Source organism: Oreochromis aureus, linkage group 19 (genome assembly GCF_013358895.1).
Source record: "Oreochromis aureus strain Israel breed Guangdong linkage group 19, ZZ_aureus, whole genome shotgun sequence".
In the NCBI taxonomy this organism is placed as follows: Eukaryota; Metazoa; Chordata; class Actinopteri; order Cichliformes; family Cichlidae; genus Oreochromis; species Oreochromis aureus.
The window spans coordinates 2211387-2231130 of record NC_052960.1 but is presented as its reverse complement, the minus strand read 5'-3'; the positions used below and the strand labels follow the sequence as shown (position 1 = coordinate 2231130).

The 19744-nt window shown below is 46.5% G+C and overlaps 1 protein-coding gene across 6 annotated transcripts in view; it reads left to right on the top strand.

Moving 5' to 3' along the window:
- Positions 1–19744, top strand: part of LOC116310428 (AT-rich interactive domain-containing protein 1B-like) — a 157861-nt gene that overhangs the window by 48290 nt on the left and 89827 nt on the right. For 5 of the 6 annotated variants that reach the window (XM_039603464.1, XM_039603461.1, XM_039603459.1 and 2 more), the window contains exon 4: positions 6866–6970. The exons of the other annotated variant lie outside the window; for it this stretch is intronic. In XM_039603464.1, the coding sequence (XP_039459398.1) occupies positions 6866–6970 (105 nt within the window). The remainder of the gene's footprint in view (positions 1–6865; positions 6971–19744) is intronic. 6 annotated transcript variants of the gene reach the window in all.

Here is a 19744-nt window from a genome sequence, read left to right as displayed (position 1 = left end):
AGTTTATCGGAGTCCTCTAAATGTCCCCGCATATCGCCACGGCAACCCTGGGCCTGCCACACTGTGATTGGCCACCGCTGACGAGCACTTAAGCTTGATGAGTTTTCAGCACAAAACTAAATGATAAAATTGAAAATATATATTTAAAGCACATACAGTATGTCAGCTCGCGTTCTTCTGTGTACGAGCATGTGTGACAGTGTGTCTGCATGTGTTTGAGACAATGTTTTTAATTTAGTGTGTGCGCGTGCGGGTGTGTGTGTTTTTCTTTTACCTCCACATTGACTGACACTCGCTAATTGCTCGGCCAGAATCCGCCAGTGTTTTTTCTCTCCCTTTTTTCCCTCTTTTTTTGATTTATGTTTGTTTTTGTACAGCCGGAGTTGCAATTCAAATGCAAATGAACGAGAACAGGAGAGGTGTTTTTGGAACGGTTAGGACAATCATAATGGCTCAGAAAAAAAGGGGGCCGGTAGTTAGCGGCACAGCACCCTAGGGGCCTCATTTAGCTGCCATTTGTTAGGAAATGCCGCTACATTTGTTCCTGGATACAGACTTCACAGACAGGGAGAGAAAGAGAAAACACCAAAAAAGAATGTCACAGTCAAAGTCGAGCTCGCCAACACGATATCGTTCCTCCGCGCTTCAGCAAAAGTCATGTGGGTGTACACCGGTTTGGGTGGATGTCCTCTTTTAAATGTGAGCCAAAGCAATTGAAGTGAATGGGCGGACGGGGGTGGCGGTGACAGGGACTTGCAAAGACTGTATGAAGTGAAGATGGTTAAAAAGACTGGCTCTTATTTGATTAGCCTGTGTAGAGGAATAAAAAATGAAAGCCCTGGCAGTGGCAGCTAGCGCTGTTAGCTATGACATCACTCCTGGGGGAAGGCCTGTACACATGCCCGCGTGTGTGTGTGTTTATATAAGCAAACAGGAACGCTTACTTGTGGCTGTGTGTGCACACAAGCCGCGTGTGTGTCCGTGTGTGTGGTCCTTTCTTGTCGTCTCTTTGTGCTAAAGGTCAGGGGGATTGCTGAGATAGAATCCAATCTGAAGGACACAGCACTAGAACAGGTCCTGCTACAAATGGACCTATTAAGATAGACTTGTGTGTGTGCATCAAGTATATAGGCAAGCGCGCACACGTCCTCGCGTACGCAGCTATTTCCATTCAAATGGTCACCTTTTCCCTGATGGTAATAACAGGCTGCATGTTGGAATAAACGCTCATCACTTACACGGGCAGACAGTGACAAAAGCAGCAATGCATTTCCAACTGCACATGTAACAGCAATGTCTTTCAAATATTTGAAAATGGATCAAAACATCCAAGTGTCAAGAAAATATGAAAGGCAAGAACATGATAACCGGCAGTGATTTGTCACATTTTGCAGCGCAGAGTTTGCTCTCACTGCTGATTGTTGCTTCAATTATAGTTCAGTCAGCCTGATTGGTGCGAGCGTGTGTGTGTGTGTGTGTGTGTGTGTGTGTGTGTGTGTGTGTGTGTGTGTGTGTGTGTGTGTGTGTGTGTGTGTGCGCGCGCGCGCGCGAACGCGGGGTGTTGAATATGGATGTCCTGCCTCCCTCCCCCACCTCCCCCGCCCCGCCTCTCCCGGATGTGTGTTATGTTTTTTTTTAAACCAGCGTTTCCTTTGTTAACAGCTCAGACAAATGAATAAAAAAAATACTGTATTCAACTGTAATTACTGACATTCAAGACATTCACGGACCAGCACGTCCTTAAACCTGAGCAGCACAACAGTTTGATTGTCAGTGACTCGCAAAACAACACGAGTGCGGCTCAGTCCGCTGCTGGAGGTGAGCGGGGTGATTGTGATGGTGTATAAATGAAACACACAACTTTTGCTCCAGTGAGGCGGGTGGGTTTTGTTTAGTTTTGTGACTTGTTCTGTTCCGTTTATGTCTTTGTTATTATTATAATTCATTTATTTTTTATGTTAAGCCACAGGAACCACTTGGTGGGGTTTTTATGAAGCTTCTCCCAGGTGATTTTTCTGCTGAGGGTTAGTGTGACCTTTGCATCCTATGGTACATCTGAAGGTGTGTGTGTGGGTGTGCATGTGGACAACAGAGATGCCCTGTCCTTGCTGTAATATGGCAAGAGGTGGTGCCCAAATGCATGCGTGTGTGTGTGCATGCAGGAATAGGGCCTCTCTCCTAAAGACATGCAATTAAGCTTAATTTTTAATGAATATTAATGGCATTAGCGTCAGATTTTGTGGAGATGTGCATTTGCCAAGGTGCAGGGGAATTGGGGGGGTGACTAATTTATTTGGTAGTCATGAGCAGAGGAGACGGGAAGGGGAGAAACAGGAGAGAGGTGTGGAGGTGATATTGATGAAAGGAATCAGAGTGGAGGAAGGGGTGGTGATGGAGACGTGTCAGTGGGATGGAAAGATGGAAGCAGGAAGCAAGAGGAGGGTTGCAAATAAAAAGAGAGAGGAGGGTAGATTTTGAGTGAAGGTTGGCAGAAAAAGTAGAAATAAATAGAATATATTAGGGGAGGAAAGCAGAGTGGAAGTAAAAAGCTGATTGAGCAGGCAGGCTTGGATTTGAGCAGGACACTGTGCTGCCCCCAGAGCGGCACGGCTGCACAGATGTTCACATGCATGTTATGTACAGTGTAGATTAAGTAAGCCACATATTTTCATCACGAATAAAAAGAAACAACGATCAAGACGGCTGTCAATCAAAATCAGCTTCACTTAAACGCTTTGAATCTGGCTCTGCTCGCTCTCTGTTGTTTCCACCGTGCCATCAAATAGCTTTTGCTCGCTGTCATACGAGCTTCATTGCTTTTTATTTTATTTCTTTCTTTCCCAAGACAGACAATCAAACTCATACAAGCAAAGCGAGGCAACATTTCACCTTGCTCCCTGCTGGAATAGAGAGTCGGAAAGTGTGCGGTGCAACCAACCAAAAAGGCCCGATACAACCTTCTTAAATGAGCTGTGAGCCGAAAAGAAAAGAAAGCGTAAGATGCGTGTCGTGATTACCGTTTGAGTGCGGCCTCCGTATGAGGCGGTGTTTCGATATAGAAACAGAATAAATCCCAGGCTGGAATTTTTGCGAGTTACTTTTAAAAGCGCTCGAAAGTCTGGAAAACAAGTCGACGGCGCACAACAGCCACGCGTTTCCCCGCTCACCGGCTGACTCGCACTCCTGAGTGGCTGGGATTAAGGTGGTGCTGCAATATTGATTTACGTCTGCATAAAGCCTCTCCGGCTCTATATATTACACCACATTCAGCAGTCATCTATTCAATCAAATCTAATATTACACTGCCTCTCCACACAGCTGTCTAATAGCATTTAACTCACAGTTTGATTCCTGCATTCCCTCATGTACTTCAAACGCTTGCCTTCAATATCCTTCGTTCGTGTCTACTATGCCAAGATGAAGTCTTTTCAAAAGCACGGAGGATGAATGAGCGTGTCTGTGTGTGCGTGTGTGTAGACAGGATTAGCTGTGGCCTTAGGCTTAAGGTATGGAGTTGAGTGTATTTTAGAAGCTTCTAAATTAGCTGGGAAATGGGATTTTGAGACAATGGACTGGAAAAAACTCAAATGAAAGGATGCACTCGCAGCACTCCTTCATTTGCCTCTGATGTTGTTCCGCTCTCACTTTTTCCAGCCTTCATCTTTTTTTCCTTTTCCACTTCTTTTGCGTCTCCTTTTCCCCGTCCCTCCCCCCCTCCCTCCCCCTCGGTCCATATTACAGTTGACAGTAATGATGTAACAACATGAGTGTAAACAGTAGTATGAAGCTAACCTCACTCTGACCCACTTAAAACAGAAATCCCCCCGAGTATGCGCGCGCTCACACTAGAGACTCATGCCTGAGTAAATATTGGAGTTGGGTCAGCAGCCGCTCTTCTGTTCAGCGTGTGAGCGTCTGTATCCGTGCACGTGTCCACCTCTCCGAAACCCCCCATCCTCCTCCTCCCTCCTTCCCCGGGCCGTTATTTACCTGTGGAGGTGCGCTTGTGTCTAAGCTGGGTCTCTGTGTAATAAAAGCCTGACGTTTGGCGTGCATCCAGCCCTCCCTCCCCCTCGTGACAAATACTGGGGGGATGCGTGCACAAACACATGGTTTGCCGAGGGCCCTGACAGGGAAACTAGCATGGCTTTCTTTTTAAAATAGCACCTCCATTCTTCACTGTGAGGCTGTTGTTAACGTCTCCGTGCACACACCCACATCTGGGAGGACACGTGACCCAGTGATTGATCCCATCGTGCTGTTCTGGGGTTTCCCCTCCAGCTAAGGAGGGGTGCTGGTATGAAGTGATGAGCTGGTGTGGCGTGATCATTGCTCCATGTTTGATTTATTTCGATGACTGATTTCATTTTGTTTTTATTATTTGAAATGAAAAAAGTGACATCAGCCGCAGACCGAACTCTTTCATGGCATTTTTAATTTCTCTTTGCTATTTGGGCTGATTGGGACCTGATGAATGTAAAAACAAAGAATTATGTGAGGCCCTTGTAGAGCAAAATTTAGTATTTTGGTCTGGACATGTGTTCACATATGTGGACGTCAGGTCCTAGGAGGTTAAATGTGTTTTAGATGAAAAATAAAATCGATGCTACAGTTCAAAGGTTTTTTCATAGTGCATGTTTTTACATTTAAAAGAACTAATTTATTTAAAGCTACATTCTGAAACAAAATATCCAATACCAGCACCTGTATCGATGCTATTGACATTTAGATTGATCCAGTCACCTCTGACTGCAGAGTTGCCACATGCAGAGACACAATAATAAAAAACAACACAAATTATCAGTTAAAATTCTTGAAATAATCAGTCTCCCTTGTTTTGTCACCTACACAGATGTGTGTAGGTGTGAACATGTGAACTGAAACGAAGAGAAATCACGAATTTCACATAAGAGTTTGTTGTTTAAAAATGTCACTTTGTGTTTAGTTTTACTCATAAGAAGCAACGAGTTACTTCATAATGCATCGTTTTTTTTAGTAGGACCGTTTCCAGTCTAGATTTTGAGAATGAGAAATATGTAAAACTGAAATCAGAACAATCACAGTCTGTCAGCTGTGGAGAGGATTATGTGATGAAATATTAACATGTGAAGCAGTTTGAGGGACATGAAGCAAAGCGATGCTGCAGGACCAGCTTCAGGAGCCGTACTTTAAATGTCTGTGGAATTTATTCAAACACTTTTATGAACAGTTCAGGAAACATCGGGGTGTTTAAAAAGCATTCAGCTGTTTTTCATTTGGTGCTTTAGTGACGAATTAATCATTTAAATATGTGTTTAAACTTGAGGCGAGCCGAGTTTAATTGTGTTCCACGTATTTCAGAATAAAAGGAAAAATGAAAGTGCTTTACTTTATATATAAAAGGCATCCAGGTAAAATATGAAAGCATCACAAAGCAATGTATAAATACTCATTTAGACAAACAGTAGAAGTTGTAGTGAGAGTGTCACCTTCCCTGTGTGCGGTTAAAGCAGCCTCCACACAGAAGCTTAAGAAACCAACTCGATATCAGATTTTCTTAAGGATCTCCAGACGTGCTGTATTATTCCTACATCATTTCTAGCCTGGATCCACAAACGATTACACATTTAATGCTCTAATAATAGATCAATTTTCACATGATACATCTCTCGCTGTGGAGGATAATCTCCAGCTACAAAATTATATCACCTTTCTGACAGGAATATTGCCCACCTACTACAATATAATCACACAACAGATAAGAAATCAAACTGTGGGGAAAAATGGATTTTCAAAGTAAAATACCCAGAGACGTGTGTTTGCGTGCGGCGTGCGTGTGGCGTGCGTGTACTGTATATTACGTGGGACTGTGCGCGGGCACTTGTGCGTGATCTCTCGCTGTGTCTCGCCGATCAGTTATCACTAATCCTTCCACTCGGAGCTCTTTAACAAGTTGCTATTGTGCCGCAGACGCTTAACATGATGGAGGAACGACCTTCGTGGTGAATGAAAAGAAGAGTGAGAGTGAAGGAGGGAGAGATGCAGAGGGAGGGAGAGGGCAACACCTCCGACAATGGCGAGAAAATTGGTTTACACTAGATAGGCTCGTGATTACAGAGGGAAAGAAAATGACTTGGATTGAACAATAGGAGTGTGTGCACTGGTGTGTATTTGTACGAGTGTGCGTATGTCTGGAGGATTAGTGGGTGGTTAGGCGAGGATTTGGTTGAAATGAATTGGTGGCTATGGCATGCTGATGGGTGCGTGTTTGGATGCTTTTTCCAGCCGCCTGTACTGTAACGCTCGCGCTCCCTGTGAAACGGCCTCTTTGTGTTCAGACTTGATCTAACTGGGAATGTTTGTTGCGGTCCTGCAAACCCGACGCTCTGCACACTCTCTCACACGCTTGCAGGCTCTCGTCATCATGGCCGAAGACGCTCAATCTGTGATGTAACTGATGCTTAGCACGACTGATTTCAGCTCCAGGATACTCAGCAGTTTAGCTCATGTCACCACCAATATTAATGAGGAGAACAAAGATGTGTTGACTCACAGGTTTTTCTCATGTACGTTTAAGCAGGAATCCTATTTTCAACAAGAATCCACATTTGTATGTTAGAGAGTGGACAGCGTGTCCCGAAGGCTCTGAAACGAGCACCTTTATGTGGCGACGTCCATCACCACCATCAGACAAAGCGGATGTTGAGTTTGTGAGATTCCGGTTTAGGTTCAGAAAAGCAGGTGGATACTTTGTCACAGTGCACGAAAAGTAACGTCAACAAAGAACGGCTGTCTGTCCGCACGCAGAAAAAAATCAGTCCGTTATTTTTGAACCTTTTCCTCAGTGACACTGCGTTCCCTTCTTTCTGCCTGTTTTTCTCTTTAGGAGGCCCAGCAGGAGAGCTACAGCATCAGGGGTCCTACCCCAGGGAATTCTGGGAAGGCTAACAATGAGGATAACGTCTCCCATGAACGCCCCTCAAGTCTGCCGGTGAGTGATTGACAGTCCTGTCGACCAAAGTGCAAAAAGACGCTGCTGCACAAAAGTCTCATCGTTCAGTCAAACCTCAGAGATGTATCGTGGTCATTTTTGACTGCATGTCCACCTCACTGTCCAATCAGATTCTTCCGCTCACCCTGTGACCTGCCCCTTTCTCTGATGTCTCAGGAGGTTAGATTGCTCATTTTAGAGCTCACGCCTGTGTTTTGACTGGCGTCCACGCCGAAGGCGTAAAGGCCCAGATGTGTCGTGTCCTTGTCTGTAGTGCCGTCCCCTCGCTCACACGTACGCCCACGAGCGCAGAAAAACATATGCACCGACGCAGACGTCGCTTCTACGTGCACGACGCAGTCACACATGCAAACCCACAAGCGCTGCCTGCTGGCGTTTGGGCGAGCTGAAAAGCGTCGAGCAGGTTGACTGGAGGAGTAATTGAGAAGAAATGGTGAGACCAGGCTGATCCACGCAGGGAGAGATGTGGGCTGCTCTGGGTTTTTTTTTTTGGCCAACCTAATCGCTTTTTACTCCATCATCTCTCTCTGCTTGCAGCTCTGCAGCACTTTCAAGAATAGAATAAATAGACATTTCCAAATGGTCGCAAATATTGGCACTGCTTGAGGTGTGTGCAGTTTAATTTACTCGATACTTTGGAACAGCCCCAGGAGCGGCAAACTGCAAGAAAAGCTAAATTAAGTGTATGAACTTGGTGCACGGACACTTCTGAAGTCTGTGTGCGCTGACGGTCTGCTCGACTTTGTTTCGATTACTCTGCTCGGCCCTTTGTTTGTCATCCTTCTCGTGCACACGTGTCCATAATGTGCTAACAGTATGTGGCCCCTTTCTTCTTTTTTCCTTCATTTTCACTCTCCCACACTCTTTAGCCCCCTTCCCTTTCGCTCTCTGTCTTTCTCTCTAAAGCAGCATCATGAAAGCTCTTTCTCCCCCCTTGTGCTATAATGAGAAATGGCCTTGATGTATCGGTGTGTGAATCCGAAGCGAGAGAGCGAGACGAGGCGAGGAGCCACTGCAGTCGCGGGGGCCGATCTATTTGAACCAGCACCACCATCACCCCGCGTTCTCTCACCACTTTAATCCCGGCGTTTTACCCCTTGGGTTCTCCGTGTGTTTTCACATCCCATCCAAAGCGTGCGGCTCGCCCAGATCCTAATCGGCGGCAAGTTTTGATGAGAGACACAGAGAGGGAGAGATGGATAGATAGAAGAGGAGAGAGAAATTACTCGGCATTTGCCAGGCTCTTCCAGCAAGCTGTCACGGCAGAGATGTAACCGCTTTTTTTCCCTTTCCTCCCCTCTCTTTCTCACTCTCTCACCGGCATTTGATGTCAGATCTAAAGCTGCTGTCATCTTTTCCCCCCTTTCTCTCCGTCAGGAGGGAGGGAGCGCGGGTCGGCAGAGTGTCATGTTGTTGTTTTGGGACGAGTCTGCTGTGTGATGTGGCGGGATTTTTGAAGGAAGACCAAAGGGAGAAGTGCTTTAGTGACTTATCACAAATGCAAGTCACACTTCCCCTCGGGACTCGGAAAATGTATTGGAGACATGGAGCGCCTTGTGTTCTGTATCGTTGTACAGTATCTGTATTGTTAATGTGAAATCGCCTTTCCTTTAATGTTTCCGGTAGGTTAGGAAGAAAAGGGGAGCTTGCATCATTTGCTACTGCAGCTGGTCGTATGTGTGCGTTTCCACGTAGCTTCGGTCCTGATGTTGAGTCACGCATGAATGCAGGTCTCTGATTTCAGCCTTTGTATTTAGAATAACACATTAGCATTTACCACCACTTTTGTTAGCATTATTACGTGTACCCGTTTGGATTTGGGAGAAAGACCCTATCTCTACTTTTAAGATTAGTCTTAAAACTTTCCTTTCCTGACCCTGAATCCTCCCTCAGTCACACTGGGGGGTTCCCATGATGCACTCGGTGTTTCTTCTTCACTCACTGTGTGTTTATACACATCTCTGCATTTGATCATCAGTTATTATTAATCTCTGCTTCTCTTCCACAGCATGTGAACCAGTCTGGTTCTGCTGGATGTTTCTTCCTGTTAAAAGGGAGTTTTTCCTTCCTGCTGTCGCCAAGTGCTTGGGCATAGGGGGTCGTCAGATTGTTGTCTGTACCTTAGCGTATAAAGTGTCTTGAGGCGACTGTTTGTTGTGATTTGGTGCCGTATAATTAAAACTAGCCTCTTCACATTAGCTTTGGTTAAACTCAACCTGGTGAAATCAGAGCAAAGAGCATCCTGTGACCAGATGAACTTGGCTGTGCCTCATCATTCAGTCACCAGGAGCTGTGACTTGCCTTTATGTGAAAGTAATTTAGTGCTCTTGTCTTTGGGTTGGATTTTTTGTTTTTTTATCCTGATATGTTCCATGCGATGCAGCAGACACCGCCGCTGAGCTCGCACAGGAACTTGATGAAATCGTGCTTCTCTCAGTTGAATGTTGTCTTCTTCCAGAATTGCTCTGATTTCTGCAGGATGTGCAGAGCAATTACAGGTCAATAAATGGTGACATGTTTGTGGCTGACAACGTGTTAGAGGCGGCCCGCGTGATTGGCACAGGATGACATGTCATCTGCTGCCTTGTTATTTCCAGCTATGTGCAGCAGTCGAGTTTTTTCTTTTTTTGGGGGGGGGGGGGTCTGCATCTGTGTCAGCAGCCCTCTGCATCTTTCGCCTAACGTTGCTAAGTCAAGCTGCTCCTTCCACAGTGGGCTGCCCCCACCCCAAATCCTCCCCATCCCTGTTCCAGTCACTTCATGTTCCCTGCTCTCTGGCGTTCCCCTGACAGCCTGCCAAGCTGCCGCGCAGCCTCCCATCCTCTGGGACATGGGAGAGGATGGCCACCCATGTGGAAAGACAGAGTGAGAGCTGGGGGTGGGAGGGTGAGGTGAGGAAGTGGGGTGAAGAGAATGCAAGAGAGAGAGAGGGAAGGGGCGTGAAGCGATGAAGTGAAACGTGGTTATCTTTTTGTCACTTGTTCGGGGTGAGGGATGTTGAATTCAGGCTACGGGGTTCCGGCAGCGGTGTGTTATTCACACTAGCGCGCGCACAAACACTCACACACACGCACAGAAACATTCTTGTAAGTCTTTCAGTGCTCATTTGCCCCTCCTTGACTTATTTTCCATCAGACAAAAGGGAAAATTCAGAAACACTATCTCTCCCTCTCAGTGCTGTCCACCTCGCCCTCCTCTGCTTTTCCGAGCGTTAGGTCATAAATGATTGACAGGGCACAGCTGGAGAGGCCTGCACGCCTCCCCTCACTACACGCACACACACACACACACACACGTCTTTACTCGCAAACACACATTCGGCACATACTTTGATGCTCGCTCTGTCCTCTGCGAGCCGTTTTCTGTGTGTGCGTACTCTATCGGAGCATGTCAGTCAGGCAGCCTATACAGTATGTGCTCTCACTCTGGCTCTCCCTACTGCTGTGTTTTATTTTAGAGTCCCCAGGCAGGCAGACAGGCCAGCAGGCAGCGCACAGTAATGTCATCCAGCAGGGTTAGATTCAGCCTCCACATTAGTGCACACGGGGGGGAGGAGAGGAGGAGAGGAGGCAGGAAAGCAACGAAATACAAGGGAGGTGAAGAAGAAAGGAGCACGGGGATGGGGAGAGAGGAAAAGAAAGGTGGCGCTTATGTGGAATAAAAAGCACATCTCTCATATTATGGTTTTAGATGTGAGGTTAAATGTGATTACGATGCAAATTATTCAGCATAAATCGATTGCATTTCATGGAGGAAAGTCTGTGTTTTTATATGTTTACATGAGAACAGTGTGTGGGGAGGAGGGGGAGGCAGGCAGACTCAGAGATGAGATGTTCTCTGGACCCTGCAGCCTATTCTTAGAACAGACAGCAGCACTGAAGGCCAGAGCAGCTCCCTGCCATTGCTGTGAGCACATAGCTGCTCTGAGAATAGGACAGCTAATCTGAAGCAGCTTTCACACTCTGAGGTACAGGAGATGGCCGAGGTCACGCCAGCCTTCAACCTGTAGACCTGTGTGAGTAGGAGTGATTGATACAGCGCCGCCGTATGTGCCGCTCGTCCTATACGCTCCATAGGAGCAGCGTGCAGTTAGACTGCTTCCCTCCGATGCCTACACGCCTCTTTCACCTCGGACCCTGACTTCATCTAAAATGCAGACAGGCTATTTTTCCGCTTGTATGCCAACCTGTTTTCGTTTGCTCCTCATGAATCATTTAGCACGCACACACAGTTTCATGTACACGTCTGGTGTTTTTGATCCTCAGGAGCCGGGAACACGTGTTTTTCCCGGGGTTTGCCATTCGTTCCCCTACGGCTCGAAAACACAGATGCACAGGAAGCGGAATTGATCTGTGGGGAGATTTCTGGAGGTCTTTCATCTTTATACATCACCAGTATCGTGTTTAACCTACAGAGGACGCACCTGCAGTGGCGTCTGAAGTCGGACTCACAGGCGTGTTCTTCGTTTTTACTGTAAAGTAGGCCTGCGTTGTTACCATCCAGATAGAGAGGAGCCAATCAGCTTGTAACATCCATTTCAAATCTCCACCGTGTCAAGCACGGAGACTGCTGAAGTGTCCTTTAGCAGGACACTGCATCCCAAGCAGCTCTCCTCAGCAGCTGACACTGCACTCTCATCCTCCTGCAGAGGACAGACACACTGAAAGAGAATTTCCCTTTGGGGATCAATAAAGCATTTCTGCCTGCAGGATTTCACTTGTTTCTTATGGCAAAATTTGATGGCTACACACTGCTCTACCTACGGGGAACTATGTTGGCCAGTGCAGGTTGTTAAACAAACTGGTAACACAAGGCTGAGCAGCAGTGGTGGGGGGGGGGAGCTTCAGCTGCAGAGGAGGGCATGTTTATACCCAGCCACCCTTAACAGACTGGCTCACAGAAGCCCTGCACAGCAGAGTGAAGGGCAGATAGTAAACCTGTGTGTATACGTGCACACACACACACACACACTCACACACTCACCTACCCCTATGCTCACACATGCGTGCACTCCAAGTGTGTCAGGCTTTGTGATTTGAGAGTGAGAGGGAAATGGAGAGGGATGAACTTGGTTAAGAAAACAGCAGAGCGACTCGGCTGGCGCCTCTCCACCAACCTCTCCTACAGAGGAGGAGAGACAGGCCGAGGGGAAGATAAGTGAGGAGGAGGAACGTGAGCGAGGACTGACCCTAGAAGGAGAGAAATGTTCCCCAACTGCATCTTTTTTTTAATCCTTTGCCCGTCAGTTTCCCCTCTGGCTGGTGGCTTTTGTCAAAGCTGATTTCCTCTAACAGATTTGGCAGAGTAGTTCAAATTCAGGACAAAGAGGACGGAGAACAAGCAGCAGTTTGTTGTTTGGTCTCACACACACAGTTCTGCATAAATACTGTGTAGAAAGTGTAGAAAATACCACTATCTGCATGTTGTTAGCGTCTGGAGCCCTCGCCGTTTGTCGTGCGTGATTTTCTCGAGCGTTAACACCTTCCAAACTGTCCTCCCCGTTCGTCCGCGGGACAGTCTACGGCGTGACAGTGTGTGAAAGCAGACGCTGCTACATCAGGATGTCGACTGGGCGCAGTAAGCCAACGTGACACTCTGCGTGCTTTATCGGTTTTGCTTGTCCTTTTTAGGTGTTACTTCCGACGTTGTTTTCTCAAATGCGAAGCGAAGCTCTCGTCCCAAACCCTCGACCGGACGTCACCTCGCTTCGCTCGTTCGCTCTGCGCTTGATTAAACACTTTTTCATACTGACGTCAGAGCTCCAAACACTTCTCCTCAAGTGATGTATAGATTTCATTTTCGTGAGCCATTATCGCCAGATACACCCTTCTGGCACCAAGCCCTCCATTATAAATGGTGATTTTCTGTTACCACATTAATATTTAAATTAACTGTTAAAATGGCTTATTGAGCCAATCTGAACTGAAGATTGGAAACATCTATTTTATATTCATTAATAGTTCGGACATCTCCTGCCAAATGATATTTCAGTGTATGAATCTGGAAGATGTTCCCTCCCTCGGTGGATAGTAATGAGGACTGAAATAAAAAATGTTGGGAGCTCAGTGACTTTTGCCTCTTTTGAGCATCTTTGTTCTCACGTCCATCTCAGCAGAGGAAAAAGGGCAGAAAGTGAAACTAGTGTCTGTACTTGGAAAGAATAAATAAAGGATGAAATCTTTATTCCTTCCTTCCACCCTCATCTTCATCTATCGTCACATCTCCTCTCTCTAGCGTTCTCCCCTTCTCCCTTCACTCCCCGTTTCCCCGGCCTCAGACGTCCGCTTCTGACATTTCTGGGTTTATTTTTACGCCGGGTCCTGGATGCCTGGACTCCCAGCAGGCTAACTAGGCAGGAGGGGGGAGGAGGGAGCCAGCTGAGGAATGGAAGAGAGGCAAAGTGGAAGAACTGAAGGGGAGGGATGAAGGGAGGAAGGAGCCATCAGAGGGGGAATAGTCTGTCATCACCATGGCTCCCTCTGGCTGTTGGGAGGCTGAAATTACATCTGACTTTGAAGTTTGGGGCAGCAGCATCGCCAGTGTTGCTATAGTGACAGGAAGAGTGTGTGTGCGTGCGGGTTTGTGTGTGTGTGTAAACTCCTCAGGAGGTTTATTATGCATGATCCACACTGTGACTAGTCCTGATGGCATTACAGTGCTGTTATTAATCTACTCTCATAAGATATGTGTACTTTAAACACATCCCGTGCACACACGAACATATCTGCGAATTCATGCTAAGACGCATTCAGACACGCACACACGACCCATTTCACAGCTGGATTCAAACTTCATGTCGTGCCTTTTAAAGATTAAGATAAAGTTTTTTCCTCTTATTATCTTTGAGAAGGTTTAGCTGGCTGCACACTGTGCTCACAGGCAAATGCACGCACAAACACACACTCGCGCACACACACACACGCAGAGTTGTTAAGATTTGCAGATAGCAGTGTTTGGATTGTTTAAGATGCTAATATTCTACTAAGATGTGGAATATTTATGAACTTTGTTTGGTCAAACTCGGTAAGAGAAGGGAAAAAGCATAGATAGATGGATAGATGTATGAACAGGGTGCAAAATAATGTTCCATTAATGCAGAGCTAGGCTCTTGCTGAGGGCCCAGCGCCAATCTGCATCTCCCTACAGTCAGCCTGCTATACATTTTTCATGAACTCTGAGTGAGAATTAGCGACGGATTGCCTCTGCAAATTGCTTCTCCTTGGTCGGGGGCTGGTGGAAAGCACAAGAAAGAGGTAAGAGAGACGTAGCAACGGTGCAGGAACGAGAAGAGGTGGAAAACCGAAGGAGAATGAGATAATTGCGTGAGGAATAAAGCAGAGCTACTCCTCAAAGCCAAGGCGTCTGTGCCTGATTTCAGCACTTGTTGTGACCCGCATATGCACAGCTGAGTCACCCTCATTGTCCGTGTGGTAATGTGTAAATCCAGACCATAATGCTAAATGCTTCTCAATGGGACATGATGTGTACAGGCTTTCTTTTGGCCTGTGCACCATATAGTGTATTGAGAGTATTGCCCACTTTCATTTCCCACCGGTGGCTTTAGCTGCTAATGCCCCCAAACACCCGTGTGTGAGTCATCTCGTGATAAGCTTAGCACTCTGCAATTTGCAGCAGAGTCGATATTTATCATGATTACACCTGTAAATAATTGTGTTGAAAGAATAACACATTTAGGAGTTAGTCTCAAATATTTTCAAATGTACAGTTTCCTACTCACAGACTGTGCAGGTGTGTCAGTCATATTCATCTGACAGTGGACGTGCTGTCATAGAGCTCTACTGCTGCTACAGTATTATCACACAGCATAGCATGGACCTGGAAATGTGTGTGTCTGTGTTGGTTGATAAAAAGAAACACTGGACAACACCAGAAGGTGTGCGTGTGTGTGTGTGTGTGTGTGTGTGTGTGTGTGTGTGTGTGTGTGTGTGTGTGTGTGTGTGTGTGTGTGTGTGTGTGTGTGTGTGTGTGTGTGTGTGTGGGGTGCGTGCTCAGGGCCTATGATTGCTACTGTAATCTGCTGTCTCCTGCCAGCCACAGTTATTACAGTTGTCGATATGGTGCTCAGGGCTTTATAGACACAAGCAACGAGACTCAGCCTGGACGCTCGCCAGAGAGTGTGTGTGTGTGTGTGTGTGTGTGTGTGTGTGTGTGTGTGTGTGTGTGTGTGTGTGTGTGTGTGTGTGTGTGTGTGTGTGTGTGATCTTTTGCTCTGTGTGTTTGTAATTGAGCTCTCTGCTCATGTCAAGGCCAGTTCAACAGCGTGTTAATTGCTTATGTTGCAAAGTGTTAGTCCCAGCAGTATGTGCATGATGTCATGCATGTATGTATTTACTGTATGTACAGAATGTGTAGTCCAGCTTTGCTCGGACAGGTTTTCTGTAACAAATGATGGAAAAGAAAGAAACACCATGGGAGACGTAAGGTTCAGTGTCTGGAAGGTTCAGGAAGAAAGGAGGCAGAATGTGAGAGAAAGATAGAGGTGGGGAGGAAAGGCGGAAATGAAGGGAGCACTGGGGTGTAGAGGGTTTTTTCCTCGTGGCATTGAGGCCTGTCTGATGTCTGTTGTTCAGCCCACTTCTGCTGTTTACTATCCTGCCAGCTTATTACTATCAGAGCTTGGCAGTGGGCTACAGTAGGGCTGAAACAATACTTGTGCAGCATTTGCTTTTGTAACACTGTCATACATTCGTAAGCGTGCACACACTAAGGCACACCGCGAGGGTCACCGATGGCCCATTTTCCAGTCGCACTGCTCTTTTGGAAATGTACGACCATCTGTCAGAGTTGGCCAGACGATTAAACAAATCCTAGCTCTGTTTTTTCCTCCCCGAGTGTGTGCGACTGGGTTCCCTGCACATACCGGCAACCTGTGACCTCGGAGAAGCATGAAAATCCCCTCTGCCGGCGTGCTCGGGGCTTTTTAAGGCACGAGCTCCGAGCCTCGTTCCCGTTGCTCGTGTCTATTCTTGTGTTTTGCTGAGATAAAGCTCCCCTCTCAAAAACAATGTGGCGCGCTTGAAATTAAGAAACATTATCCATTCTGTTCAGAGAAAACATCGTCTTTTTAATCGCTTCATTATGAGCTCCAATTCTTGGAAATTATTCTGTGAGTTCTGAGTAATGTTGGTTTTAATTGATTTTTATCAAAGTTTTAATTGATGTTTCTCCGTGGACTGAGTAATTGTTTTGGTTGTTTCATTATGTATTAAGTCCCCCGAGTCCACTTCTCCCATGTGACCTGCTGTGTTAATGAAGGACTGTGTGTACAAAAATGCCAAACGCAGTGGCAGATGGTAACTAAGACAACTAGCCGAAGCCCGAAGCGATCGTCTTTCACTTGAGCGTTTACATTATACTGTATTCTGCTCCAACTTGTAAAAACTGCATATTCATAGTTTCATTGCGCCAGCTCTGTTTTTGGAGTCGGCCTGATGCAGATATGCGACTCTTGCATGCTGCTGTTTGGTATTTGGCAGGTGTGCAGTGTGCAGGGTAGGGTGAGTAGCATTTGTTACTGCTTTACCATCTTTAAATGCAGTTTTGTGAATCATTAGTAAAATAATATTATAAACAGTATGTGCAGCAGCATGGAGAAGGGTTCAGCCTCTAACACTGCAGCTCTCAGTTTGGTTAAACAAGGACCTGACAGATTTAAGGACTCTGCAAACATGAGATTCTTCAGAAGTTATGGTGACCAGGAGGTGGACCATCAGCAGCATCATTGTACTGGATCAGTCGATCTCTGTTTGTGGTGTCTGTGTGTTAAAAGGAGCCAGATGAACATCTTACTGGGATGCCTCCTGGGAGTTATTTTTAAACCATGCCTAAGTGGAAGAACAAAGGCTGACTGGCCTGGGAACGCCTCTGTGTACCACAAAATGCACGTTTTTATGTCCATTTACACAAAAAACTGCTGTGACCAACAAAGTTTACTGTAGTAAAATTACCTCGAGCACATTTTGCTGTCACAACAAAATACAATCAGCAGGTTCTGCATCATTGCCCCCCCTCCTGTTACATGTGGCCTCGTCATGGAAGTCCTAGCGTGACCTCTTGCGTGTCTCCCAAGCTGCTGAAGTGTTGATCCTGGAACTTGAATTTCAGAACAAAGAGAATGAAGCCAATCCGGAGCGTCGGTGTGAGTGATGCCTGTGAGGCTAAAAAAACGTCGCACCGTGAAAGTGTGATCGGTTTGATGTTTGCTGTCTGCACAGTTTAAGGTCCAAGGGCTCTCGTGTATGTGCAAGTGGTCAAAACAGGTGATTCAAACATTGCACAAGGAGCGCGCAACGGGATCAGCTCCAACATTTAAACCGGGCATGTTTTAAATGTAGGATTTCCTGCACGGCGTTGAGTCTCGTGCGTTTGTCGACAGCATCCTGCTTGTTGTCGCTCCTCGATTTGAAAGCGATCTGACCAACACAAATGTCAGTTTATTCAACAAAACAATAAACGCATGAGAAGAACTCCAAGAAGATTAGTCCTGTTCATTGCAGGCGTCTCGCACATAAATCAGCACGCACATGCAAACACACACACACACACACTCAGTCTGAGTAATTTTGAAAGTCTTGTGATAGCTTTGCATAGCATTTGGGCTAATGGCGTGCTGCGTGCTTCCTCCCAGGTCGGTGCATCCATTAGCAACCATATTACTGCCACATAATGGCTTATTGGTTGTTGGGAAAAATTGCCAAGAAGCTGGGATGGGGAGAGAGGGAGCGAGTGAGAGATTAAAAGATGAAGAGAGAGAGAGCGAAAGACATAAAGGAAGCCTTCTCTAGCAGGGCCTCCGAATTGAGTTACAGCTGTTATGATTTGTCGTCTCTCAAGTCTTTTCCCCTCTCTTCTTTTTCATTTCTTGTTTCCACCCCCTTCTCTTTCACCCTCTGGGCTTTGGAAGGTTTTTATCTTTCTAATGAGCCGTTGATTCTTTTTTTTCCTGTCATTACCTCATTCGTTCTGGATGGAAGGCAATATTTGTCATACTGTCAAGCCAGTGTTTGCACCTAACCTGTGTTCCTCTGCGTGTGCGTGGACTGCGGCAGAGCGGAGTGGCGTAAAGTGTTTACGCCGCGGTTTTGGTTAGCGCGGGTGGCAGAAGTGGACGCAGAGATCGGAGGACTTTGGCACGGTGGCCCCGGTCCCCATGTTGAACTCCCAGCCTTATCAATATGCAGCATGGTGGGTGGATTGCACTCGACTTGATTGCTTTAATTGGCTGGACACAGTTGCAAAACACACACTGGCACACGGGTTAGAGCAGTCTTTGCTGTGCACCGTATTGTTGTGATGTTTTGTCCTGGGAACGTGGGACTGTGCAGTGTTCAACTTTACATGAGTCATTCTGCTCCTGCACGCTCAATATGCATATTATGTACACAGGCACACACCCTCCATCTCGCACATATGCATATACAAACAGACAGTTTGGAGTACGGTGAAGTTTAAAGGTGATCCTCGGTTATGAGATAATCTCATAAATATGCATTGCGTGCACTCACACACACACACACACACACTCACACACACACACACACTCCAGCGTGCGTGTCAATCGTTGCATGAATGTATTCGGGCGGCTGCTCAGTGGTATCTCTGCGCTTCCTCGCCGGCGTGGCTTGGGTAGCACGTGTGTTTGTATGCATGTGCTGGGCGCGCGTGCGGCGGTTAAAACGAAGTGGAAATCAAATTCACCTTGAAGTGTCCTTCTCTCTCCCCTCGCCGCCCCCGTATTTTTGCCGTCGTCTTTGCTTTGAACACGCTGCAGCACTCAGTTCAAAGAGAAATGCCTTCTTGTGCGTGCGTGTGTGTGTGTGTGTGTGTGTTAGGAATGACGGCAGGGTTTGAGATGGAAAGAGGGAAAAGAGAGGAGGATCTGCTGCTGCACTCCTCTAACATCACCCTCCCCGCCATCCTTCCATCATCAAAGAGCAGCCAGGCTTAGAGCAGCGCTCGTCCTTCTCCCGTCGCCCCCCTTCCCAATTAAAAACAACCTGGGACAGAGGAGAAGGAGAAGGTCGACGGTGTGAGTCAACTCAGGATGGAGAAATCAGCATTCATTTGGGCCTCAGTGACCTTTGACCTCCTTGTTTCTATGTAAGACAGAATAAGCGGCTGGGTAGGCACCGACAGGGGTGGGGACTCTGAGTGGTGCTCTGTTTTAGAAGAGGGGATCTTTAATCAAGTGATGCTCATTATCTCCCACTTTCAGCTAAAATGGAGCATTTTGTCATGTTATTTTAGAATTTAGCATTTTTATCTGCGTTACTGTTGTGTTAGCACTTGCATGTTACTATTAATGTATGCACCTGTGTGGGGGGTATACTTCTGCAACTGCATGCAGCCTGAGCTCAGAATCCTGCAGCAGCAGTCTGTGGATCTTATTGGTGCATTTGACCTAAAGGTCACCCACTGGAAGCAATGACAGTTTCACATTAGTGCTCAATATTCACTGTTGACTTTTCCAGGAGGATAATCAAACATGATTAATGTCTCCCGCGCTCCGTGTTCGACTGTCAGTTTCTGACAAGACGGATGGAGGGAAATCACAGGAAGTTGGAAGGATGTAATGACAGGGGGATAAAATACTGTTAGATGTTAGCAGACTTTAGAGATCTCAGGGTGTAAAGAGACGGATTAGAACCAAGAGACATTTGTTCTACAAAAGAATTATTCACATCATCACCAGGCCAGATGGAGAGCGTGTTCCCCCATCTCTCCCTCTCTCTT